General features: G+C 41.2%; 1 protein-coding gene across 9 annotated transcripts in view; it reads right to left on the reverse strand.

Annotated features, from left to right (window-relative positions):
- Window positions 1-10,590: 10,590 nt before the first annotated feature.
- The window catches only part of LOC126354676 (cilia- and flagella-associated protein 45-like), a 119,873-nt gene continuing 102,474 nt past the window's right edge, over window positions 10,591-27,989 (reverse strand). The window contains exons 1-3 of one of the 9 annotated variants that reach the window (XR_007565372.1): window positions 16,383-18,322; window positions 16,113-16,278; window positions 10,591-12,175 (exon numbers count right to left, since the gene is read on the reverse strand). Coding sequence is in view for 1 of the 9 variants with exons in the window: in XM_050004479.1 (XP_049860436.1) it covers window positions 16,114-16,278 (165 nt within the window). In the remaining 8 variants the exon portion in view is untranslated. Of the gene's footprint in view, window positions 13,549-15,650; window positions 15,750-16,112; window positions 18,323-27,989 lie in introns of those variants that run through there. The other 8 variants (XR_007565369.1, XR_007565368.1, XR_007565371.1 and 5 more) reach the window with 8 other exon arrangements.

Below are 27,989 nucleotides of genomic sequence, written 5' to 3' on the forward strand. Positions count from 1 at the left end.
GCCTATCCCTGTTATTCAATCTGTACGTTGAGCAAGCAGTAACAGAAACCAAGGAGAAATCTAGAAAGGAAATTAAAGTTCAAGCAGTCTGAATATAAACTTTGAGATTTGGCAATGGCACTGTAATTCCGTCAGACAGCAAAGGACTTGGAGGAGTAGTTGAATGGAATGGACAGTCTTCAAAGCAGGGAATAAGATGAGCATTAATAAAAGCAAAATAAGGGCAATGGAATGTAGGTGTATTAAATCAGGTGATGCTGAGGAATGAAATTATTAGATGAAACACTAAAAATAGTAGATGAATTTTGAAATCTGGTAGTAAAATAACTGATGGTAGCTGAAGTAGAGGGGATATAAAATGAAGACTGACAGTGGTGAGAAAAGTATTTCTGAAGAAGAGAAATTTGTTAACATAGGATAAACATCTAAGTGTTAGAAAGTCTTTTATGGAGGTTTTTATCTGAAGTGTAGTCTTGTACGGAATGGATGATAAGCATTGAAGATGGGAACAGAAGCTTTTGAAATATGGTGCTATAGAAGCAAGGTGAAGATTAGACGAGTGACACAAGTAACTAATGAGCAGGCACTGAATTGGATCATGGACAAAAGATATTTGTGGCACAACGTGACAAAAGGAGGGATCTGTTGACTACGATACATCCTGAGACCTGAAGGAATCATAAATTTGTTAATGGAGTTAAGGTTTAGGGAAAAATTTGTAGGAGATAAAGGCGTGAATGCAGTATGAAGATTCAAATGGATGTAGGTTCCAGTAGTTATTTGGAAATGAAGAGGCTTGCACAGCATAGCATTGCCTGGAGAGCCGCTACAAACCAGTCTTAACAACTGTAGTTCTCACACAGATAAGGGGTTTAAAACACTTCCAAAGCACTTTTAACCTTCCCCTCTCTGTGTATACTCTCGTTTGTTGGTGGCATCTGCACTGATCGGAATGAAAAGTGTTACACCATGGAGCACCAGTTCAATATTTAATAAGCTTTGTGAAGATGTTCACCATGCAAAGCTATCAAGTGACTGAATTTTCATTCTGTTCAGAATTTATATCCATAATCAATGTGAAGTGTGACCCCAATGGGCACGAGTATACTCTTGTATTCATTATGCATGGAAGTAAACAGCTTCTAAATGTCATCTTGAAGAATTTCTTGGTATGCCTGAAAAAGATGCTGTCAGTTCATTAAGACTACAGGCCAGAAAGTGGTATACGTCTTCCCATCACTCTCCAGACATGCTCTATGGGTGACCAACCAGGGGACCAGACTGGCATTCAAGGATATCTACATTTGCCAACACATTTGTGGCGTGAACTGCAGTGTGTGGTCTTGCATTATTCTGCTGGAATATACCATTTGGTACCCTAGTCATGAAGCATATGACAAAAGTGTTTACTATTCTGGTCACATACTGTCACGCATCTGGTTTCCTTTCAACAATTACCACATCAATATTGCTGTCATATCCAATAACTCCCCACACCATGATTCTCCAGAGGTTGGAGGCATGTGGGACCTTTCACCAGCTCATTTAGATACATTTGCACCGCTCTTACTGACACACGCTGAAGTGAGACTCATCACTGAACAGCAAAGAATGTCGTTAAATTTCACAAGTAACTGACTCTACACCATGCAAGTCTTTTGTTGTCTGCAAAATGGTTCCAGTGGTGAATGACGCACTGGAGATTTTAATCCAGATTCCAGTGATCTGTTCCTGAAGGTTTGAAGTTATGAGCTTCCTGTGACCTCTACCTGGGTTTCCACTATTGTTATGTCTATTTGTAAGAGCCAGTTTATAAGTCCTACAATCTGCTAGTGGTGTAGTCTTCCTGGAAGGACCAATGCCTATCTACTCTTCTTGGCAGACACTTGGCCTGGGACCATCTCGTCACCACTCATTTTATAGTCATTGCACAACAGCCTGTGTGATTTATCAGTATGATGCTGCCATGTCTCTCAGGCCAATGATTTGAACTTTCTCAATGCCGAAAAGATGGCAATATGTTGCACATGCCCATCCTCTGGGGTAGTTGTGTTGCGATCTCCACCTGAAAAATCCCAGTAATATTAGACATACACTCAACAGCCACCATGTACTAACACTATCCTTCATCAGCGAAAAATGTGTGTTTGAGCACTGAAAATGCACTCACATAAGGATGTTACTTTAATTCTTTAATCGACATATCCCACAGGCATGGAAATATTAGAGTACAAGTTTGTAAGTAGTTGTCTAGGTGTTCATGGCGTCATCGTATATTGTGAGAGGAGGTTTGAAGTAAAATCTTTTCACCACAAATAAAACATTCTCGGATTTCAAGAAGTGTCAAGTGGTTTACTGCCCACGAGCTTTCAGCACAGATCTCCTCTGCCACTGTCAAGTGGATGACTGTTGTGTGGTTGTCACTGCCATGCTTATATAGCCGCCATCACTCGGGATGTCACTGGTGCTCGGTCCCGCACTATATATGGTAATGTTTTGGCCACGAGACTGCCGGGCCTGCTTCAACTCCCTGAACACCGGATCCCATGCTGTACTCAGGTGCAATCCATCGTCGCTATTGAAGGTGGTGTCAGAAATTCTAATCTCTATGGTCTTGTTTATCACGGTATCCCAGAAGCCATTAGTCCATTTAATAATACACGCCTCATCAAATGCAGTTCAGTGTCCGTTTTCCAGAGCATGTTCTGCTGCAGCTGACTTTTCAGGATAGCGCAGACGGTAACATCTTTCTTGTCTATGTGGTGCTGTTCAATAGTGTGAACAGTCTGGCCAACATAGAGCTGCTCACATCCACACAGTATCTTGTAAATTCCTAGTGTTCTGAGGCCTACATCGTCTTTCACAGATTTCATTAGTTGCCAGAGGCCTGAAGATTGTGTCTATTTTATGCCTCTTCAGGAGTCGACTAAGCTTCCCTATTGTCGAACCACGAAACGGTAAGAATGCAACCTGCTTGGTGTCTTCCTGAGAGGTCTTCTTCCTTTGAGGCTTGGTTGACACTGCTTGTAAGATCTGTTTGTTGTTGTAACCGTTTTCCTTTAAAACTTTGCATAAGTGGCTAAATTCTCTCGGTAAGTTTTCAGCGTCTGAGACTGTTTCAGCTCGATGTACTAAGGTCCTCAGAATTGACTGTTTCTGTTCTGTGCTGGGTGATGGAAGCTGGTGGCGTGCAGATACTGATCCGTGTGGGTGGGTTTGCGGTAAACGCTACAACCTAGAGACCCATTGGGTTTACGATGGACAAGCACATCCAAGAACGTCAGGGAACCCTCCTTCTCTACTTCCACTGTGAAATGAGTACCATCGGATCGCTGACCTATAAACTTGTTAAACATCTGGCCAGCCTCCTCTCTATGCAAGTTGGACACCATATAAAGAATATGGCAGACTTCATCAACTGGATTAAAGGTCTGCAACTTGCTGAAGGGGATATTATGGTTAGATCTGATGTGGTTTCTTTATTCATGTGTGTCCCTATCATAGACTATTGACTTGTCCCAGCTCTTTGATGACACCATTGTGGATTTATTTAAGCACACTCTGGCATTATCATATTTATTACATGATGGAATATATTTTAACCAAACTGACAGTGTGGCGATGGAAGGTCCATTAGCTCCAGTAGTAGCCAACCTCCTTATGGAGCATTTCGAAGGCATCGCCTTGGACACGGCTCCTGCAAAGCCAAGCTATTTTTATCGCTACATTGATGATACCTTCGTCATTTGGCCACATGGACAAGGAAAGTTAGAAGAGTTCCTGGAGCATCTCAACAGCATCCACGTCCACATCAACTTCACAATGGAAGTAGAGAAGGAGGGTTCCCTGCCGTTCTTGGATGTGCTTGTCCGTCGTAAACCCAATGGGTCTCTAGGTTGTAGCGTTTACCGCAAACCCACCCACACGGATCAGTATCTGCACGCCACCAGCTTCCATCACCCAGCACAGAACAGAAACAGTCAGTTCTGAGGACCTTAGTACATCGAGCTGAAACCGTCTCAGACGCTGAAAACTTACCAAGGGAATTGAGCCACTTATGCAAAGTTTTTAAGGAAAACGGTTACAACAACAAACAGATCTTACAAGCAGTGTCAACCAAGCCTCAAAGGAAGAAGACCTCTCAGGAAGACACCAAGCAGGTTGCATTCTTACCGTTTTGTCGTTCGACAACAAGGAAGCTTAGTCAGCTCCTGAAGAGGCATAAAATAGACACAATCTTCTGGCCTCTAGCAACTAATGAAATCTGTGAAAGATGATGTAGGCCTCAGAACACCAGGAATTTATAAGATACTGTGTGGGTGTGGGCAGTTCTATGTCAGCCAGACCATTCGCACTATTGAACAGTGCCGCATAGAACATGGAAGGTGTTACCATCTGCACTATCCTGAAAAGTCAGCCGCAGCAGAATATGCTCTGGAAAACAAACACTGAATTGCATTCGATGAGACGTCTATTATTAAACGGACTAATGGCTTCTGGGATAGCGTGATAAACAAGACCATAGAGATTAGAATTTCTGACACCACCTTCAATAGCGACGATGGATTGCACCTGAGTACAGCATGGGATCCGGTGTTCAGGGAGTTGAAGGGGCCCGGCGGTCATGCTGCTGAAACATTACCATATATGGCACGGGACTGAGCACCAGTGATGTCACAAGCGACAGCGCAGCTATATAAGCACGGCAATGACATCCACACGACAAGTCATCCACTTGACAATGGCAGGGGAGATTTCTGCCAAAAGCTCGTGGGCAGTAAACCACTTGATGCAGCTTGAAACCCGAGAATGTTTTATTAACGGATGTTGCTGAGAAAGCATGCATTCGTACTTTCCTCCACTGTTTGTGCTGTATCTCTCAATGGTGTTTGTAGAACACCATTGGCCAGTATGGCAGACGACAAGTATGAGCTTTTCTTCCCAGACATCCTCCTAGTTGACTCCCACACTTTTGCTTGTGGTGGCGAAAATCCAATTCCCTTTACTCTCCAATGTGTATGACTTTGGCCCTCACCTTCCAAAAAATTTTGTGGTTCTGTTCACTTAGTCTATTCTTAAACCTATGTGGTGCCACTTGACTGTCCCCATTTATGGGCCAATTTGCCTTATTCCACCAAGACAGATTTTTCTTTAGATACACCAGAAAATATTTGTACTGAGTCATCAGTGCCATGTAATCCCTTCTATACAATTTTACAGGATATAAAAGCTTATGAAATTAGCTTTTGGTTTCTACAAGCTACAATTCAATACCTCTAAAAGAGGGAACACATTGTCTTTGCTTACCTGGGTTGGTGGAAGTCATTGAAAGCTCGGCACGACAACCTGCTGAACTCACCTGCCTACCATTAACTACGCAAATTCATCCCACACCGAGTTCCTACTGGCGACAAAATGTTTGCTGTAAGATAAACGAAACAGGCCAGGGAAAAGGTAGGTTAGCCTGTAAATAAGTACGCAACTAGTGTGATAAAAACTAGTGTACTGTTAAAGCCTTATGGTCTCCAATAAAGTCAGTATAAGCAAGTTTCACACATTGCTCAAAGTAATCCAAGGAACCTTTATGGAAGCCACCAATTCAGAGTAATTGTATCGCCAATATATTCTCTGAGAACTCACAAAACCCATGAAAAATTAATCACACAAGCAAAAGTTAAGTACTTGCTTCTACAGATGCCTGTTAAAATATTCCTACCACATGAGACTTTACTCATAAAATGCGAGGCACTGAAACACTGATTTTGCTTCATATTTTAATATAGAATTCTCCACTTTTGTCATTTTATTACAGATGGATTCACAACTAGATAGCCATTAGTGAATGTGTATAGAGCACAGAAAAATTCGCACAGCAAGCTAGCGAATGCCATCATAAAAGACAAAGAGATGTTCACAATACCAAAAGTCACTTCCTATGCAATTTGATATATTTCACTTGTTAAAGACAACCAAAGTTCTGACATATTTTTCTACACCTCTCAGAACGAAGCACCAAAAGCAACATGGTCTGCTCTCACTTGATCCTCAAGACTATCTACTCCGAATAAGCGGCTAGCTCTGTAAGTAACCTTTATACCATACGTCAGTTTTCTTATGTAACACAATATAATCCATTTTACAAGTACAAATTGTGACAAATGCTTATTCTCAATCAAATCAATCATTATGAAGATTGTATTATGTCTACTTGTCTTCCAAATAATGCAGTTCTTGTGGAATTATTCTTTAAGCTCCCCACTTCACTTTGTGGAAATCAACTTATTGCACCCTGTCGACCACAGCCTCTGCCCATCAGACTATTCTGCCTCATAACTCTTCTGAACAATGGGAAACGTGACTCCTGTGGTCATCTAAGAATTTAGCCACTTCACTACTTTTAAAATTAAATAGCATCCAAATCACTGGCCTGAATATGATGTTGATAGCAACAACAAATGCACAATTTTTAGCTGCATATTATCAAACACAAGAAACAATTACTTCCTTAACCAATCCCAAGTTATTGACACCTGGGAAGTGAAACACCACTGCCACACCTCAGGCACGACAGATCACATTTCCCACTGGTTGTTTTCTCTTGTACACATGTATTATGTGCCCCAATCTTTGATGCTGAAAACAGTGCATAATAATTGGGACATACAGACGGACTTTCAGAAGTATGTACTCAGCTTTTATGCATTCAGGCAGCACAGATGAAATGAGTGACTTATTCTGCAGCAGTGTATGAACATAACTAGATTTCATCGGCTTTATCATTAAAGTACAACTGTGTAAATTATAATTTATGCAAAAACACCAGTAATTTGTTCTACATTCTTTTGTACCGGTATGTAAAGTGAAGACATTTTCTGGAACACAGCTCCTTCTCCCTTTATTTGTTTCCTTCCCAAACTGACGTATTTGTCCAAGGGCTTCTGTTACACAACTGACACTTAAGTTCCACATAAATAAAAAGATCATGGCATCACTCCACTTGAAAGGATTTTGCAGGAATATCAGTCTAAGTATAAACAGGAAAAGTGACAATTGGTGCCTCAGGCATACTATTAGCAAGATACAGTGGCTTGTATCAAATGTTAACATATATAAAAACAAAGATGATGTGACTTACCAAACAAAGGTGCTGGCATGTCGATAGACACACAAACAAACACACAAAATTCTAGCTTTCGCAACCAACGGTTGCTTCTTCAGGAAAGAGGGAAGGAGAGAGGAAGACGAAACGATGTGGGTTTTAAGGGAGAGGGTAAGGAGTCATTCCAATCCCAGGAGCAGAAAGACTTACCTTAGGGGGAAAAAGGGACAGGTATACACTCGCGCACACACACACACACACACATATCCATCTGCACATATACATACACAATCAGACATATGTAATGTGTTTGTTAGTCTCTCTCAACATACTAACACTTTCACTTAGTAAGTTACATCATCTTTGTTTTTAGAAATATTTTTCCCACGTGGAATGTTTGATTCATGTTCACTTTTTGCCTTGTAGTTCTTAACATTTAAAGCACAATTTAAATGCACTGGTTCTGTTGTTTTCCAATTATCCTTAACTGATTATTTCAAAATGCATGTGTGTGTGTTCTGTGATACGTATATTCGCCTGCTGAGTACCATTAAAACTGCAATACAGACTGTATTTTCAGCTAAAAACTTCATTTGTTCTTTTTATAAATTTCAGTGGTAGTATTGTTGTTCTGACAATCATACCCTTAAGTTCAGTATTTATTTTAGGGAATCTTCCCAAGTTTATGAGTGTCATGCGCAATGTATTTCCATAGCGCATTTTAAAAACAAAAGCTGATTTGGAAAAATGTTTCATCTTAATCACAGTGAAGTTACTTATATAACTGGTGTGACATTACCACCTGTTTCCACTTGTTAATCAGTTTGTTCCAAGGAATGGCTCCAAAATTGATGATCAAGATCGAAATATAGTTCTTATGAATTCTACTACCATGGCGTAATAGTGTGTTCTACGAATATTATAATGTTCCATTTTGTTTCCTCTTTCAATAGCAATGTACACTGCCCATATCTGTCACAAATTTACACTATTATGGAGTTTATAAGTGAGAATAACCTTGACAAAACCAAAGTTTGAAATTTTAAAGTTCCAAGTAGATTCACAGCACTGATAAATTTTATTCCAGGGCTTTCTCTTGTTACAACAGAAAATCACTTTCTTGAGTATTAATTACTTCAATTCTTCAGGCAACTTAAAATATTGTACCAATCATGATGCTGAAGAAGAAGCTAAGATAATTAATTTTAATTTGTAGCTAACTGATGAGAGAACAGTGACAAGTGGGAAAAAAATCCTTTTATTAATAATTTTGGGAAAAAAAATTGTTTCATGTTCACTTTTAAGAACATCCAAGTCATCACCCAGCTTCGCATTCTGGTGAATGCAGTACTCAGGAAACTGATGTGAATTGTGGCGGAGACATGGAGCAATGGTCTAAGGAGGTATGATATTCACAATTAGGGTTTCGTTTGGAAAAAAATAAAATAAATAAAACAAGACAAAGGTTAGATGACAAGGGTCACTCATCATCGTATATACATTTTGGACTGAAAATATATAATTGCACCAGTGGTTTTGCTGCTATAATTGATATCTTTTTAATGACTCTGAGGGAGTTATTACCATGAGGCATAGCTCCTGTAATGAAGTGAAGGGGAATATTTATTGTTTGTTTTTTGATTTTCTGTCCTGTTCAGTTAACAGCACATGTAGCAGTGGAACACTTTTTTTACATAATGCAGTCAGTTGCTAAATCAACGGCCACAGCTATGTTTTAAATGGATAACTATATATTCAGAATGTTTTTATTTTATGCCTCTTATTGGGGGTGGTTTACCAGAGACAAAAACTATACGAATTAATTATCAATGAACTTTAGCGCTCGGGATCTGAGGTCAACTACCTTTAAATAAATTGTAGCCTATGTTAAAATTAGCATATTGTCTATAGTGGTGTCATTGAAATCAAATCCTTTCTTCCACTGCAACAGGAATTGCAGAAAGAATGCAGCGAAACAGCTACCTGCTATACATCACACACTCTTTAAATAAAGGAAAACAAAAAATCTAAACTGGGTTAACTGTGTCAGTTCTACAACTTTCAACTTCTGCCAGTTATAAGTACAGATTTCACTGTTCTGGTGTCGGAAGACACAGAAGTTGAACGCGCGTCAGAGAGGATGGACTTTGATACCCACTAGGTGTTCTCTGTGCTCTGATGAGCCCCTGTGCCACAAGCCTTGTCATGTGACTGCTCCACTCCCCACACCTTGTGAAGTCCGCACCCAGTCGTGTTTCCCGCACTCATGTATTTAGGCGGCCATGCGGCACTACCTCAGCAGTCTGGTACTCGCTGTAGTTCGCATGTGCATCTCAGCCATAATGCGTTCCAGTTTTGTGTTGAGATACACATACTGTTGTTGGAGTATTCCTGTGTTGTTGTTGTCTCGCCATGTTTATCACCTCAGTTCTTGATTGCTTGCCTCGTATTGTGTCCTGGTCAGTCGTAAAGTCTGTCACCCCCTACTTGTTTGTATTTTCATCATTAGCAATACCTCCAGCAGCTCCCCCGCCTGGCAGCTTCGCATTTCCATTCCCTTCCATGTGTTGCTCGTGGCTATAACAACTGTTCCTTTTCTTTGTTCAATGGCTTGTCAACTCAATACTTTCCTTCATTTTTCTGCTCTGTGTTGCTTCTACCTTCCTGATAAACTTCATGGTTTCACTGAAAACAAGGCAATGAACTAGAGCACACTTTCAGCTCATTCAATAATTACAAGGGGGAGGGGGGAGGGACACTATTCTGTTTACCTCTTTCACTACCATGGAATACTTCAGTTCCATCATTCGTTGTGAGAGAACATGTACAAATTTGCTGCATGTTATTGTTCTGTATCAATTTCCCACAATAAAGGTGAGCCTGCTAATTGTTTGAACAATTTGTATAGTTACAGCTTCCACTTGAAGGTTATGCTGCCTTCAAGTTTCATTGTTAACCATTTGCTCTCGCGTTATCAGATTGTATTAGATTGCACTTGCAGATACGCAACCCTATGAACAGATTTGCGAAGTGGGCTGCTGTCATGCCTTCCCAGACACACACTGTAATGAGAGTTCAAAACTTGGAGAGATTTTCTGTCCACTGGTGTGTGTGTGTGTGTGTGTGTGTGTGTGTGTGTGTGTGTGTGTGTGTGTGTGTGTGTGAGTGAGAGAGAGAGAGAGAGAGAGAGAGAGAGAGAGAGAGAGAGAGAGAGAGTCGCAGCTGTTGCACAGTCATCTTCTGAAACCCCAGATGCACTTAGGAAAAAACCCTGTATGCCCCGTCCTTTCCCACATTGGAAAAAAAAACCAGTGGGAATATTTCTTTCATAGAGTTACTTCCAACACTGGCATTAATTAATGTAGTTCACTACGAAAAATAAAAGAAGGAACTGATAGTGAAAGGTTTGAAGCCATACCTGGAGTAATTGTCAGGAAGTCAGGAAAAATATACTGAGGGGGAGAGAAGGTGGATTCAGTCCATGGTTCTCGTAATTTGGAGTTCAGTGTTTTATTGCTGCAGTACTACTTAACTACATTCGCCAAGTTGACACAATAATGTGGAAACAATATGACAGGAATAATATGAACAGCCGAATGAAAGACGAGACAAAAAATATGTAGCAATACAGGAGAAACATACAATGTAGTTAAATTCAGAAAAAAATATTGCATACATGTTATTACAGAATGCTTTTTAGCACTGTGATTCTCATGTGTTACAGCTTACTTCATGTGTATTTCATTGTTCTTGAATGAGCATTCAAGGCTTTATTTAATGGGTTTTTGCATTCTTGAAATAAACAATCTGATTGGCAACTACCAAGCAGACAGTCAAGAGGTACTGCTTTTCTTCACAACACACATGGGGATTTGAAATTTTGGACTTCTTTCCAGATGACAGTACAATTTTCATCATATGACAAAGCTTCTCATTAAATTACATATTTCGCAGTGACAGCAGAGGGTCACATAAGCAAACAGTAACAGTTTATGGAGTGCCTATTGGATCCAGAGAACAACAATACAAATAAATGCACGCAATATTTGAATCTAACAAGTACTTCAATGTACATCTTTCTGTGTTAGTATAGTCACTGAATATAACTGAGGAGGAAAAAACAATAATACTGAACCATATAACACCAGTCTTTTTGAAAATTCAGGTTCTTAAAAAAAAAAATCATCTTCAAAACTTGTGCAAAACACTACTTCCTAGGTATATTTTAAGCCCAATGACAATTTCGTTGTTACTCTAACATTCACCACATGGAAAACAGTTGCTTACACATAGATCGCTTATGCTATTAAGTTATAACAGTGCACATGAAGTCATTTAGTGATAACCTTACTCACTCCAGAAAGAAGAGACAATTTTTATATTTGTTACTGTAAAAAGAAGGCCTCTAAACCTCAGCACGATGACAGATTTCTTATAAAATATGCTCATATTCACATGTGGAGATATCAACACCATATGCAGCCTAAATCGGTACTATTTTAATACCAGTAAAATAGCTTCAGTATTCAACTGAGTTTTAATACCATGGCACTTCAGTTGCCTAAATTGAAAGTGATAATTACCAGTGTAAAACATAGCTTTGTTCACATTTATACTACGTACAGTTTAATCAAAAGTAGTAATACAAAACAAACTGGCAATTGATGTAGACTTCTTAGGCTTTTTAACTTAGTGAAATCTAAAATACTCTTTTGTCACCTCATAAACTGCAGGTTTTCCTGAACCACAGAGACAGAAAGCCAACAAACTGCAGAAGTTTATTTGCTGACAATAGTCACAGTATAATCTATCTCAAAGCCACAGGTTAGTCAATCTACCAAAGTTTTGATTTCCAAAGACACTGTTTAGCTGACACTGCAGGCAGTCACATGTATAAACCTTTGAAATAAACACACACTGTGGAGGTTGATTACTTGAGTCACAGTGCATTTCAGCTTATTGCACTCACAATCATTTGAGGACTATTTGATCTCTATTTAATGAAACCAGCTTGTGCTTGTTTGACAGGTCTGAAATTGTGTTCTCCATTTTTGTCAATACTGATGTCTGTGATACCTGGAAAGAGATTTCATATCTTTGCAAAGTACGACATCACCCATCAAAAAGTTGTTCTTGCATTTATACGCTCTTCAAAATGTCTCATGCAGTGTTTGAGTAGTTACAGGTGTCATCCCAGTTACTGCCTGTATAGTGCAGCATTTCACTTAGGCTCTACATGTATAGGAAATTAACATGTGATACACACTTTTCAATTTTCAGTATCAACTATAAAGCTAAAATTTAAGTACAACCTGTAACAAAAATCTGGAGAAGAGAGCTGGGTGGCACTACACAAACTGATCTTGACCAACAATTCATAACACTACTATTGTTAGTCCATTAATTTGGAAATTTCAAATTAATTAAGTTGTAACAATTATGCAAAACAACATAGGGAAGTGACCTACTTAATTACATCAGTTTCTTCTTCATTTAACTGCAATGAGGAGTTTCTGAGTACATATAGGTATTTACAGCCAATTCTTGGAAAAACACAGTACTATCAGATTTTAATTCAGTAACATAATACTGTGCTACAGATACTACAGGATGGATTTTTTCCTTATAAATTCCACTTTGTAGAATTCGATCTTGTAAAAAGAGATTACTATGTTTTCTTTTGTACAGATATGTGGTGTTTCAGACATTTCCATTCATTCATAATTTATTGTGGACACTGACTCTTATCCGATGTTCTACAACTAGCTTTTTGTGTTCAAAATTCTCTGTGCCCACTTGTAATAACAGTATTGATGGTTTATCTATTTGTTTGGGTTAATAGTTTACTGTACACCTACATATGCCAGTTCACAGAAATAGCAGCAGCTGAGGAAGCGAGACTGAACTGCAAGATTCATTCACTGACGCATCATGTTCGGTAAACTCCCTCATGAATCAGAATGTTCATAAATGAGAAACAATTCAAGTTACACTACTTATGTGAAATACAGTAACAAAAATTACCACTAGTGTGAATCTACTCATGTTGTGAATTACTTCCAAAGTTTTTAAGTGGTAGTGAATGCAGACATAACGTGTATAGCACTCCGCCTTCAGGCCACGAGTGGCCTACCGAGACCATCCGATCGCCGTGTCATCCTTGGTGGAGAATGCGGATAGGAGGGGTGTGGGGTCAGCACACCGCTCTCCCTGTCGTAAGATGGTATTCTTGACCGAAGCCGCTACTATTCGGCCGAGTAGCTCCTCAACTGGCATCATGAGGCTGAGTGCACCCCAAAAAATGGCAACAGCGCATGGTGACCTGGATGGTCACACATCCAAGTGCCGACCACGGCCGACAGCGCTTAACTTCGGTGATCGCACGGGAACTGGTGGATCCACTGTGGCAAGGCCGTTGCCCCATAATGTATATAGACAGACAACAATTTCTGGAAAGGGGTAACTGATTATTTCAGTCACAGTTGAAATTTACTATAGGTAAGTGTTGGTTTTGGTTGTTATCAGCTATTGTTAAGAGATTTCAGCTTAGTTTCAGCATAACATGTCAACTTAGTTGCCAGGTATTGCTGCCTGAACATTAGAATACTATATTGTAATTCTGAGGTAATCATAAACAACAATGAAGTTCATGTGCTGCACTGTAACGAGTCTGAAAAAGATTTGAAAATGGCTAGAAATACACTAATCGCCTATTATAAATAAAAAAAATGTGAAGGGCAACTTCAATTTTTTTAAATTATGTTATGTATCAGAGTTTTGTGTATATTAGAACAAAAACAGCTACTCTTTTTAAAAAGTTGTGACTTTTGCTCTGCCATACTCAGTCTCTATGTTTCAGATCGCTAGAAAGTAACAGGAAATCTATCAAATAATATTTTTGCTTCTGGTATTGTGGTTGAGGGGTTTAATGTTCATCACAAATTCATTCTTATAATTTATCATAAATATAATCAAGGAAATAAATATATTAGCACCTAAGTTTACACAATATTCTTACTGCACACTGTCGTAAAATGTTATTTTACTATCAATTTGTTGACAGTAAATGCACTGACAGTCTGCTTGAATCAGTGTATGTGCATCCAGAAGGTATAGATTACTCCCAATCAAAGAAAAACAAATCAACTAGATGGGAACTGGACCCACCTCCTTACAAGTAAGACTCCAATGATTTCTACTAACTTTCTTGACTATTTTCAACGAAACTGACTGATGGAATGTTTTAGGGCCTCCAACCACATTGATGATCCTATTTTACACACAATGTAACTGTCAACTGCTTCAAAAGTATTAATAAAAAAATACAATTTATATTAACAGTGTTTGATGACTGCTTAGTGTGGTTCATTTTGAACGGTCAGCTGTCATGATACATTTGTCGCATAATGTGTTATTCGAACTAACCATACCGATAGGAAAAATATGTTGATGTCAAAAGTTGCTCTGCAGCATCACTATTTGTGAGCTCATTCATTATGTTAAAGAAGCTTCACGGCACTATCACAAGCTCATTTTAAGTAGTAAGTGTACAATCAAAGCACAATTGGTTACCAATTATAGAAGTTTTCTCTCTTTTAACATGGTACATGAAACTACATGTACTGTTTATTCTCTGTACCCAGAAGGGCCATGCTATCACTGGTTAGATGCCAGGGGTAATTCTATTTTTGTGTCCAGTTCTCTGACAAGATTCTTGACAAATACAATGGGCCCACAGGAAAGAGTGATGAACCAGAAAATAAAGTACCATTTATGTCTCACTTCAAAAACAAGAGGATCAAAAGATAATGAGAACCACTGTATCTGCAACATGAGGTTATACAGCTGAAACTGAAGTCATTGCTTTAATAATCCAACCATTGATGAATCATTTACATATTTGCACATTCATATTCCATTTAGTATCACTTAATCTGGCAGCTTACAGATTCAAAACCACAATGAATTTAGTTTAGTTACACCGATAACCTGAGGTATCACCATATAAAAATCTCTGTCTACAACAATCTGCATGTATCACATTTCCCAATGCCTAAGCTGCACAGTTCCAATTTTCTATTCCACTGAGAAATTAATGGTTCATTCACAAACTTTGAGGAATAATAAACCTTTACTTCTGTAGATTTACAACATAATTAAAAAAGAAAAAACAACACTGTTGTAAATACTTTTACAACTCGCTGTATAATCAAATATCTTTAAATTACTGGTAGTACAACATTTCTAAAAAGAATTCGGAATATTCCATCAATGAAAAGTAACAAAACATTGGTTCTTATGTCCTGAAGGATAAACAGAAATGGAAGTTAGAATCATTCACCTGACACAGCGAAATAATTGCATGTCATTAACATCCCTTAGTAATTTCTTTCTTGAAGGTACCACGATGGAACAACGATGAAAAGGCTATTAACCTTCACTAAAAGGCTTTTTCTTTTTCTTCAAAAAATTTATCGGTTCATGCATAATAAATGTTATGTAATCCAAACCTTAGAACCTGTAACCTGAAACTCATTTGGTACTTACAGTCAATTAAATGAAAATGTTTGAAGCTTAATGTCAGAATGTATGTGGAAAAGGTTCTACCAAAATTGCCTGAAATCTGCATTTATAGGAAATTTTAAGACATCTGTTGGAAAAGCAAACAGAAATTAACAAGTCATATATGCAAGGTAATATTTAATTAATAAATTTATTTCACACTTTGTATACAAGAAACAAAACCATAACAAGGACTGACTAGACTCAACAACTGGTTTAGCCTGCAACTAAAGGAAATGGGATGTGGATAAAAGATCTGTTGTTGCAATCCAAGTTGGATAAAGAAACATGATCATCCAATTAATTCATATCACAGAAGAGGATAAACATTAACTCAGCACATATTTTTTCAGTTTTACATTATTAATAAATAATAGGTCCAGAGATAGTGTACTGCTGTTTTTATGAAACTTTGTTCGCAATGCCCTCTTCACATAAAATTGATACTTACATCACGGGCCAGTCTCTGCAGCATCTTGGGCAAATTCAACTAATCCAACTTCACGACTGAGCTGCCTTGTCACAATATCATTTCCCTCAAGTTTCTGACGCAGTCTGCGCACTTCAAGGTAAAGCTCAGCATTTTCATGTATCAAGAAACTGTTACGTTTCATAACCTGTAATAAATATAAAATGAGTACTACTGTATACAGAAATGTTTTCCACACCTGTCTCAACTGGATGCAAGTGGTATAACACACTGTAGTAATAATTCTGTTACCTTATATCTTTCTTACTATCTTGTTTGGAAGAAAATCTGTTTATTTCATTTTGTTTTGAACTGTGTCAAAAACTCGAGACTTTTAAAAGTGCAAAATCTGAACCTACTTCTGAATAACACATGGAGAAAAACAAAAAATAACATGTATAACCATATGTAACACTACATTAGGCAACAACATTGCCAGCTTTTAAAGGGCTGCCGACAGGCTTTTTTGCTGTTGCTGTTTTAACCTTGTGTTTCTTACTTTCACAATGCTGAATGAACTGCGCTTCAGAGTTTAATGTTAAATTACATGGCTGGCAATAATAATAACCAGATGGTGTTCTATAAATAGAATAGTCTTTTCCCACCGAACTCTGTGTGCCATCTTCATTCTGTATCACACTTGCAAGAATTGAATCTGACTGAGTAGCCTGTGGAGTTGTACTTGTCACAGTTGATCTCTGTTTATTTGCAGTTTCTGCTTTTCTGTGTTTCGCACCCCGTAAGTGCATATCCAACTGGTCTTGTGAAGTGGCAGCCACTTTACAAAGTTCACAGAAAAACTTCTTGGTTTTCTGAATTGGTAAATCTGGTTCAGGTGCTTTAAGTGCTAGTGGATCTGCATTTGACCATGGCTGAAACTGTGTACCAATCCCATATCTTCCCATCTGATTATTAGCAGGAACTGCACACTGTTCTACCTTTGCTTTCGCTGCAGCATGGCCTGCAAGTGCTCTTCGATGATTGCGTCCCATGTAGTGCTGCTCCGCATGTGCAGTTGACGTAAGGGCAACATTACATACTTCACAGAAAGAAACATCTGGAACGCTTTTCTTTGGTGGGCCATCTTTAAACTGTTTTGGCAATGGCTCTCCAGTCTCCTTTGACCAGTTCAATAAGAAACTATGAACTTTCTTTTCATGCTGCCTCCCTGAGTAATGCATCTTTGCTTGTACAGTTGAATTTACAGAAACTGAACACAGTTCACAGGTGAGAGGACCAAATTTCTGGGTTAATTCTTTGGGTAATCCAGATGAGCTATCCAACTCTTTTTCAGACGGCCTTTTTCTGTGTGTTTTATTAGACATGTTGACGTCCTCTGAAGTACAGGACTTCTCTTCCATGTCCTCTCGTACAACAGACTCAGTGGGCCCTGTCTCTTCTTTCACAGTGGGTGTTTTTAATTGAGAAGGCTCTTCTTCCGCAGGCGGTATGGTGGCAGATGTAGAGTTATCATTGACTTCCAGATTTCTTCGTTGCAATGAAGTGCTCTGTGACACTGCCCTGTACTGCGCAGCTGGCGATGCATGTAGTCGTTGTGCCTGGTTACGAAATTTGGGGGGAGGAGGTGGAAGTAAAAATGGTAAATGCGGCGGGCGCTGGAAGGGGCGCTGATCTGGCGGCTTTAAAAAGCGGTTCTGTACTGGCCGAACAACTGGGCTGCTTCCTGCGGGTTCATACCTTTTTGGAGCCTGCGAGAGAGGAGGTGGAGGTGGTGGCATGAAAGAAGGCCGAGGAAGAGGGGGTGGTGGCGGCGGTGGAGGTAAGCACAATGGTTCCATTTTCGCAGCACTTGACCGGAACGCCTGCATTTCGTATTCTTCGCTGTTCATTTATATTTGTAAGTTTTCCTCAAAACTTCTATGATTACCATTTTTCTTGTGCACTCGAAGTTCGAGTTTCACATTTTGTCCTCCCTAAGCAACGTATAAACAAATTACGCTGCGTATATGGTTTCCCGCCGATCTCGTCTTAAGCTTAACTAGTCAAACGAAACAAACTATGATCGGTAGCAATTCGGCACAACACAGAAAATTCAATTTCAAACAATTATCTCACATATACACTCTAAACAAGGACCTAAGACAACACTAGGCCATTTGACTGCTAAATAGTTCACTCCGCCATCCGCCATATTGCACATTTCTGCAGGTACAGAAACAGAAACAGAACTTAAACCACCATCTTTGGTTTACAAACAATAAACATGACGAACAACTAAAATGAGCACCACACAACTGGCGTTTCACTAAAATCGACAGATTGAAGTAAGAGGTGAATGTAAACATTAGACTAGGCCACAGGTCAATTCATGTTACACAATTTTTATTTGGTATCCATATTCGTTGGCTGTCCCTCTCATTACCATATTAGCACCTTTCAGCTTAACAAGCCGACGTGCTACGTTCCAAACCTATTTATCACCACAACCAAATAGACCAATTTCAACGTAAGTTATATCGTACTTCCTGGAGACTCAAATACGAATCGAGATACAGTTTATTATGATAGTCACGAACGGGAAAGGTAGCGGGTCAAGTATAACAATACTGATGCGTGAACGCACAAACAGTTTTTCAGTACCAGTGAGATGACTGACAAAAACAATAATTTGTTATCATGATTCTCCAATCATAATATCCATAATATTGTCAGCCTTGGAATAGTGTTATTGTCTGCACTCCCATCTAAAACTTGTAGAATAACTGAGATTATTGCAAGTGATATACCATTAATGCACACCAGTGTCACAAAAATGCTCAATTGCTACAATAAGTTTACCTTGACTTACACAATTACACACATTTTTAATTTACAAAAAACTATTCGACAGGTGGATAATTACAGGGATTGCGATTTAACAGTCATTTCTGATACATTTCCTCGCATGGTTCCCATAATTACATGTCATGCCTTGTCTCCATGAATATTATCATAGTGAAAACCTTTGTGGTTGACTGGCTTGGGGTCAGCTGAAGAAGGGGATACAATCAATCGGCTTTGATCAATGGCGTCATAGTTCACTCAAACACATCAATTTCTTTATTTTCGAGTCACAGATAATAAACCGGCGAGGCGTCATCATTGTAAACTAATATAAAAGAATGTGTTTTTAAAAGACAGGGCTAGACAATGTATACGGATTTTGGTGCCTGTATTAATTTAAATCATTTATTCGTTCCAATTCATTTGGTACTTATTTACAATTTTTAGGAGGTTTGAAATATTTGGGAAGATTTTTTTCATTCTGGACAATTTTTGCTTTTTGATTTTCTATGTAGTTATGTACACTCATGGAAATTGAAATAAGAACACCGTGAATTCATTGTCCCAGGAAGGGGAAACTTTATTGACACATTCCTGGGGTCAGATACATCACATGATCACACTGACAGAACCACAGGCACATAGCCACAGGCAACAGAGCATGCACAATGTCGACACTAGTACAGTGTATATCCACCTTTCGCAGCAATGCAGGCTGCTATTCTCCCATGGAGACGATCGTAGAGATGCTGGATGTAGTCCTGTGGAACGGCTTGCCATGCCATTTCCACCTGGCGCCTCAGTTGGACCAGTGTTCGTGCTGGACGTGCAGACCGCGTGAGACGACGCTTCATCCAGTCCCAAACATGCTCAATGGGGGACAGATCCGGAGATCTTGCTGGCCAGGGTAGTTGACTTACACCTTCTAGAGCACGTTGGGTGGCACGGGATACATGCGGACGTGCATTGTCCTGTTGGAACAGCAAGTTCCCTTGCCGGTCTAGGAATGGTAGAACGATGGGTTCGATAACGGTTTGGATGTACCGTGCACTATTCAGTGTCCCCTCGACGATCACCAGAGGTGTACGGCCAGTGTAGGAGATCGCTCCCCACACCATGATGCCGGGTGTTGGCCCTGTGTGTCTCGGTCGTATGCAGTCCTGATTGTGGCGCTCACGTGCACGGCGCCAAAACGCATACAATCATCACTGGCACCAAGCAGAAGCGACTCTCATCGGTGAAGACGACACATCTCCATTCGTCCCTCCATTCACGCCTGTCGCGACACCACTGGAGGCGGGCTGCACGACGTTGGGCGTGAGCGGAAGACGGCCTAACGGTGTGCGGGACCGTAGCCCAGCTTCATGGAGACGGTTGCGAATGGTCCTCGCCGATGCCCCAGGAGCAACAGTGTCCCTAATTTGCTGGGAAGTGGCGGTGCGGTCCCCTACGGCACTGTGTAGGATCGTACGGTCTTGGCGTGCATCCGTGCGTCGCTGCGGTCCGGTCCCAGGTCGACGGGCACGTGCACCTTCCGCCGACCACTGGCGACAACATCGATGTACTGTGGAGACCTCACGCCCCACGTGTTGAGCAATTCGGCGGTACGTCCACCCGGCCTCCCGCATGCCCACTATACGCCCTCGCTCAAAGTCCGTCAACTGCACATACGGTTCACGTCCACGCTGTCGCGGCATGCTACCAGTGTTAAAGACTGCGATGGAGCTCCGTATGCCACGGCAAACTGGCTGACACTGACGGCGGCGGTGCACAAATGCTGCGCAGCTAGCGCCGTTCGACGGCCAACACCGCGGTTCGTGGTGTGTACGCTGTGCCGTGCGTGTGATCATTGCTTGTACAGCCCTCTCGCAGTGTCCGGAGCAAGTATGGTGGGTCTGACACACCGGTGTCAATGTGTTCTTTTTTCCATTTCCAGGAGTGTATTTATCAGCTTAGCTGAAGAATGAGATAGTGCTCCAAAAAAGAAAGAAGAAGAAAAATGTGACAGAAGTAATATGCATGGAATAACTCAGCTGACATGTGAGTTGTATCCCAAAGTTCATTTGATTTGTATACATGTAAATAATAAGGGATACAAATTTAAAGTATGTCGACTTCTCCCTTTTCGCTACCACTAGTATCCTATTCTTCAGCTGACCTATGTAGATCAACTGAAATAAATATACACGGTGTTACAAAAAGGTACAGCCAAACTTTCAGGAAACGTTCCTCACACACAAATAAAGAAAATATGTTATGTGGACATGTGTCCTGGAAACGCTTGCTTTCCATGCTAGAGCTCATTTTATTACTTCTCCTCAAATCACATTAATCATGGAATGGAAACACACAGCAACAGAACATACCAGCGTGACTTCAAACACTTGTTACAGGAAATGTTCAAAATGTCCTCCGTTAGCGAGGATACACGCATCCACCCTCTGATGCATGGAATCCCTGATGCGCTGATGCAGCCCTGGAGAATGGCGTATTGTATCACAGCCGTCCACAATACGAGCACGAAGAGTCTCAACATTTGGTACCGGGGTTGCATAGACAAGAGCTTTCAAATGCCCCATAAATGAAAGTCAAGAGGGTTGAGGTTAGGAGAGTGTGGAGGCCATGGAATTGGTCCATCTCTACCAATCCATCGGTCACCGAATCTGTTGTTGAGGAGCGTACGAACTCATCGACTGAAATGTGCAGGAACTCCATCGTGCATGAACCACATGTTGTGTCGTACTTGTAAAGGCACATGTTCTAGCAGCACAGGTAGAGTATCCCGTATGAAATCATGATAACGTGCTCCATTGAGCGTAGGTGGAAGAACATGGGGCCCAATCAAGACATCACCTACCATGCCTGCCCAAACGTTCACATAAAATCTGCGTTGATGACGCGATTGCACAATTGCGTGCGGATTCTCAACAGCCCACACATGTTGATTGTGAAAATTTACAATTTGATCACGTTGAAATGAAGCCTCATCTGTAAAGAGAACATTTGCACTGAAATGAGGATTGACACATTGTTGGATGAACCATTCGCAGAAGTGTACTTGTGGAGGCCAATCAGTTGCTGATAGTGCCTGCACACGCTGTACATGGTACATAAACAACTGGTTCTCCCTTAGCACTCTCCATACAGTGACGTGGTCAACGTTACCTTGTACAGCAGCAACTTCTCTGACGCTGACATTGGGGTTATCGTCAACTGCACGAATATTTGCCTCGTCCATTGCAGGTGTCCTCGTAGTTCTGGGTCTTCCCCGGTCGAGAGCCATAGGCTGGAATGTTCCGTGCTCCCTAAGACGCCGATCAATTGCTTCGAACGTTTTCCTCTCGGGACATCTTCGTTCTGGAAATCTGTCTCGATACAAACGTACCGCGCCACGGCTATTGCCCCGTGTTAATCCATACATCAAATGGGCATCTGTCAACTTCGCATTTGTAAACATTGCACTGACTGAAAAACCACGTTCGTGATGAACACTAACCTGTTGATGCTACCTACTGACGTGCTTGATGCTAGTACTGTAGAGCAATGAGTCGCATGTCAACACAAGCACCGAAGTCAACATTACCTTCCTTCAATTGGGCCAACTGGCTGTGAATCGTGGAAGTACAGTACACACTGACGAAACTAAAATGAGCTCTAACATAGAAATTAAGCGATTCCGCACACATGTCCACATAACATCTTTTCTTTATTTGTGTGTAAGGAATGTTTCCTGAAAGTTTGGCCGTACCTTTCTGTAACACCCTGTATATAGATTTTACAGGTGTAGCTTTCTTGGTCTCCCTATTACAAGTATCCTGTTCTTCAGTTGATACTAAAACTAGCGAAGGCGGAAACACCGACATATGTAAAATTTGCATCCCATACTTCAGTTGACCTATATTGGTGCTAGCGAAGACGAAAAATTCGGCTTACATAATATTGGCATCCTGTACCTCAGATGAACCACGTGAAGAAAAATAAATAAATAAATTGACATACATAAAATTTGTATCCCATACTTTGGTTGACCTGTAGTCTCGGCTGAAAATTATCATAGCAGCACTAGCATCAGCGAAGAAACCTACAACAGTAACATCTGTATCCCATACTGCAGTTCACCTATATAGGTAAAATGGAAAACAGGATACTACATTCGTAGTTCAACTGTGTTACAGGATGCCAATGTCACGTACGCCGCTTTTTTTTGTCTTTGCTAGTACTAGTATCCTATTCTTCAGTTGACATATATAAGTCAACGGAAGAATGGGATACAAATTTTTCCTTTGTCAGTCTTTTCGCCTTCGATAGTACTAACATCAACTGAAAAATATCGTATGAAGACTAGTGCTAGAGAAGGTGAAAAAAAGCGACAGTTGCAAAATTTGTATTCGTACTGCAGTTGACAAACCCTCCTTCAAGTCTTCCATACTCACAGGAATAGATAAATGAAGTCAACTGAAGAATAGAATACTAGGACTCAAAGAAAGGTTAACTGAAGAATAGGATACTAGAACTCAAAGAAGTGATATACTTAACGTTATGTTCGAAATATGAATGTCCTGCATTTCTCTGTTTATCAACATTCGTCTTTCTGTTAAAACTGTGCAACACATCATCTGTGGTAACTTCTGACGTCATTGGTCAAAGCGGACGGGTTGTATCCCCTTCTTCAGTAACTCCCTGGTCCGCATTTAACTATGTCGGGACGACAGATTGCGAAGGTGAGAAACAAACATTACGAATGCACAGTCTCAGACAAAGTAACCTATCTGACGTCCACCTGAGGTGGGTTAGCACAGACAGTCTTTCCTTCCACCACCCTGACTCTGACTACTGAATTTTAAATATATGCTTTATCTTGTACATTGTCCTTAACAATGATGTGTCTTTTGTCAACTTTAATTTTGGTTTCGCGTTTCTCTCCTAACTGTCCGGCAGCAGTAAGTATGTAGTGATTCCAGAGTACAGTAAATTTTATTAGATTTTCGCCTACAAAGTGAATATTACACACCTGGATATTGAAATAAGAACACCGTGAATTCATTGTCCCAGGAAGGGGAAACTTTATTGACACATTCCTGGGGTTAGATACATCACATGATCACACTGACAGAACCACAGGCACATAGACACAGGCAACAGAGCATGCACAATGTCGGCACTAGTACAGTGTATATCCACCTTTCGCAGCAATGCAGGCTGCTATTCTCCCATGGAGACGATCGTAGAGATGCTGGATGTAGTCCTGTGGAACGGCTTGCCATGCCATTTCCACCTGGCGCCTCAGTTGGACCAGCGTTCGTGCTGGACGTGCAGACTGCGTGAAACGACGCTTCATCCAGTCCCAAACATGCTCAATGGGGGACAGAGCCAGAGATCTTACTGGCCAGGGTAGTTGACTTACATCTTCTAGAGCACGTTGGGTGGCACGCGATACATGCGGATGTGCATTGTCCTGTTGGAACAGCAAGTTCCCTTGCCGGTCTAGGAATGGTGGAACGATGGGTTCGATAACGGTTTGGATGTACCGTGCACTATTCAGTGTCCCCTCGACGATCACCAGAGGTGTACGGCCAGTGTAGGAGATCGCTCCCCACACCACGATGCCGGGTGTTGGCCCTGTGTGCCTCGGTCGTATGCAGTCCTGATTGTGGCGCTCACCTGCACGGCGCCAAACACGCATACGACCATCATTGGCACCAAGGCAGAAGCGACTCTCATCGCTGAAGACGACACGTCTCCATTCGTCCCTCCATTCACGCCTGTCGCGACAGAACTGGAGGCGGGCTGCACGATGTTGGGGCGTGAGCGGAAGACGGCCTAACGGTGTGCGGGACTGTAGCCCAGCTTCATGGAGACGGTTGCCAAAGGTCCTCGCCGATACCCCAGGAGCAACAGTGTCCCTAATTTGCTGGGAAGTGGCGGTGCGGTCCCCCACGGCACTGCGTAGGATCGTACGGTCTTGGCGTGCATCCGTGCGTCGCTGCGGTCCGGTCCCAGGTCGACGGGCACGTGCACCTTCCGCCGACCACTGGCGACAACATCGTTGTACTGTGGAGACCTCACGCCCCACGTGTTGAGCAATTCGGCGGTACGTCCACCCGGCCTCCCGCATGCCCACTATACGCCCTATAAGTCCGTCAACTGCACATACGGTTCACGTCCACGCTGTCGCGGCATGCTACCAGTGTTAAAGACTGCGATGGAGCTCCGTATGCCACGGCAAACTGGCTGACACTGACGGCGGCGGTGCACAAATGCTGCGCAGCTAGCGCCATTCGACGGCCAACACCGCGGTTCCTGGTGTGTCCGCTGTGCCGTGTGTGTGATCATTGCTTGTACAGCCCTCTCGCAGTGTCCGGAGCAAGTATGGTGGGTCTGACACACCGGTGTCAATATGTTCTTTTTTCAATTTCCAGGAGTGTATTTATTGACAACATGCTCCATTATATTATTTTCAATACTGCATGTGTGTGTACATGTGGAGTGTTGTGTATTGACTGTGTTGTACAATGAAGAGAGAAGGGAGAGGGTGAAACCCGATCCTAGCATGTAGCCTACGATTAACGTCCACATCTGATAGAAGGATCATTAACAACAGTATCACGAGCCCTCACTTCATGCGACACTGCAGAAAGGTTTGGTATTTAAACCAGACATTGGCCCAGAGTGATCAGGAACTTTACACCACCATCTCCCCTCCCCTTACCGTCTAAATACTGACAGTGAGAATCTTTTCCCCCACTATGATTGGAACTGGCTTACTCCCAGGTCGAGTGCCACCGCACAAGCATGCGTTAGCGAACTTGGCCATGGGAGCGAGTTTACAAAGTACATACAGCAATGTCACTCTTCATCCAACAATGCGACAACCACAAAGACAATAGAATGATTATCTACATCTACATCTACGTGTTGCCGTTGGTGGGAACGCTTTCATGCCTCAACGATACAGATAGACGTACCGTAGGTGCAACCACAAGAGAGGGGTATCTGTTGAAAGGCCAGGTAGGTTCCTGAACAGGAGCAGCAGCTTTTTCAGTAGTTGCAGGGGCAACAATCTGGATGATTGGCTGACCTGGCCTTGTAACACTAACCAAAACAGCCTTGCTGTGCTGGTATGGCGAACGGCTGAAAGCAAGGGGAAACTGCAGCCGTAATTTATCCCGAGGGCATGCAGCTTTATTGTATGGTTAAATGATGATGGCATCCTCTTGGGTAAAATATTCTGGAGGTAAAATAGTCCCTGATTCGGATCTCCGGGCGGGGACTACTCAAGAGGACGTCGTTATCAGGAGAAAGAAAACTGGCATTCTATGGATCAGAGCGTGGAATGTCAGATCCCTTAATTGGGCAGGTAGGTTAGAAAATTTAAAAAGGTAAATAGATAGGTTAAAGTTAGATATAGTGGGAATTAGTGAAGTTCGGTGGCAGGAGGAACAAGACTTTTGGTCAGGTGAATACAGGGTTATAAATACAAAATCAACTAGCGGTAATGCAGGAGTAGGTTTAATAATGAATAAGAAAATAAGAGTACGGGTAAGCTACTACAAACAGCATAGTGAACGCATTATTGTGGCCAAAATAGACATGAAGCCCACGCCTACTACAGTAGTACAAGTTTATATGCCAACTAGCTCTGCAGATGATGAAGAAACTGAAGAACTGTACGATGAGATAAAAGAAATTATTCAGGTAGTGAAGGGAGACCAAAATTTAATAGTCATGGGTGACTGGAGAAGCCCACGCCTACTACAGTAGTACAAGTTTATGTGCCAAATAGCTCGGCAGATGATGAAGAAATTGAAGAACTGTATGATGAGATAAAAGAAATTATTCAGGTAGTGAACGGAGACGAAAATTTAATAGTCATGGGTGACTGGAATTTGAGCGTAGGAAAAGGGAGAGAAGGAAACATAGTAGGTGAATATGGATTGGGGCTAAGAAATGAAAGAGGAAGCCGTCTGTTAGAATTTGGCACAGAGCAAAACTTAATCATAGCTAACACTTGGTTCAAGAATCATAAAAGAACGTTGTATACATGGAAGAATCCTGGAGATACTAAAAGTTATCAGATAGATTATATAATGGTAAGACAGAGATTTAGGAACCAGGTTTTAAATTGTAAGACATATCCAGGGGCAGATGTGGACTCTGACCACAATCTATTGGTTATGAATTGTAGATTAAAACTGAAGAAATTGCAGATGGGACCTGGATAAACTGACTAAACCACAGGTTGTACAGGGTTTCAGCGACAGCATAAGGGAACTATTGACAGGAATGGGGGAAAGAAATACAGTAGAAGAAGAACGGGTAGCTCTGAGGGATGAAGTAGTGAAGGCAGCCGACGATCAAGTAGGTAAAAAGACGAGGGCTAGTAGAAATCCTTGGGTAACAGAAGAAATATTGAATTTAATTGATGAAAGGAGAAAATATAAAAATGCAGTAAATGAAGCAGGCGAAAAGGAATACAAACATCTAAAAAATGAGATCGACAGGAAGTGCAAAATGGCTAAGCAGGCATGGCTAGAGGACAAATGTCAGGATGTAGAGGCTTATCTGACTAGGGGTAAGATAGATACTGCCTACAGGAAAATTAAAGAGACCTATGGAGAAAAGAGAGCCACTTCTATGAATATCAAGAGCTTAGATGGAAACCCACTTCGAAGCAAAGAGGGAAAAGCAGAAAGGTGGAAGGAGTATATAGAGGGTCTATACAAGGGCGATGTACTTGAGGACAATATTATCAAAATGGAAGAGGATGTAGATGAAGATGAAATGGGAGATACGATACTGCGTAAAGAGTTTGACAGAGCACTGAAAGACCTAAGTCGAAACAAGGCCCCGGGAGTAGACAACATTCCATTAGAACTATTGACAGCCTTGGGAGAGCTTGTCCTGACGAAACTCTACCATCTAGTGAGCAAGATGTTTGAGACAGGCAAAATACCCTCAGACTTCAAGAAGAATATAATAATTCCAATCCCAAAGAAAGCAGGTGTTGACATATGTGAAAATTGCCAAACTATCAGTTTAATAAGTCACAGCTGCAAAATACTAACGCGAATTCTT

The sequence above is a fragment of the Schistocerca gregaria genome, chromosome 3, assembly GCF_023897955.1.
Source record: "Schistocerca gregaria isolate iqSchGreg1 chromosome 3, iqSchGreg1.2, whole genome shotgun sequence".
Lineage (NCBI taxonomy): Eukaryota > Metazoa > Arthropoda > Insecta > Orthoptera > Acrididae > Schistocerca > Schistocerca gregaria.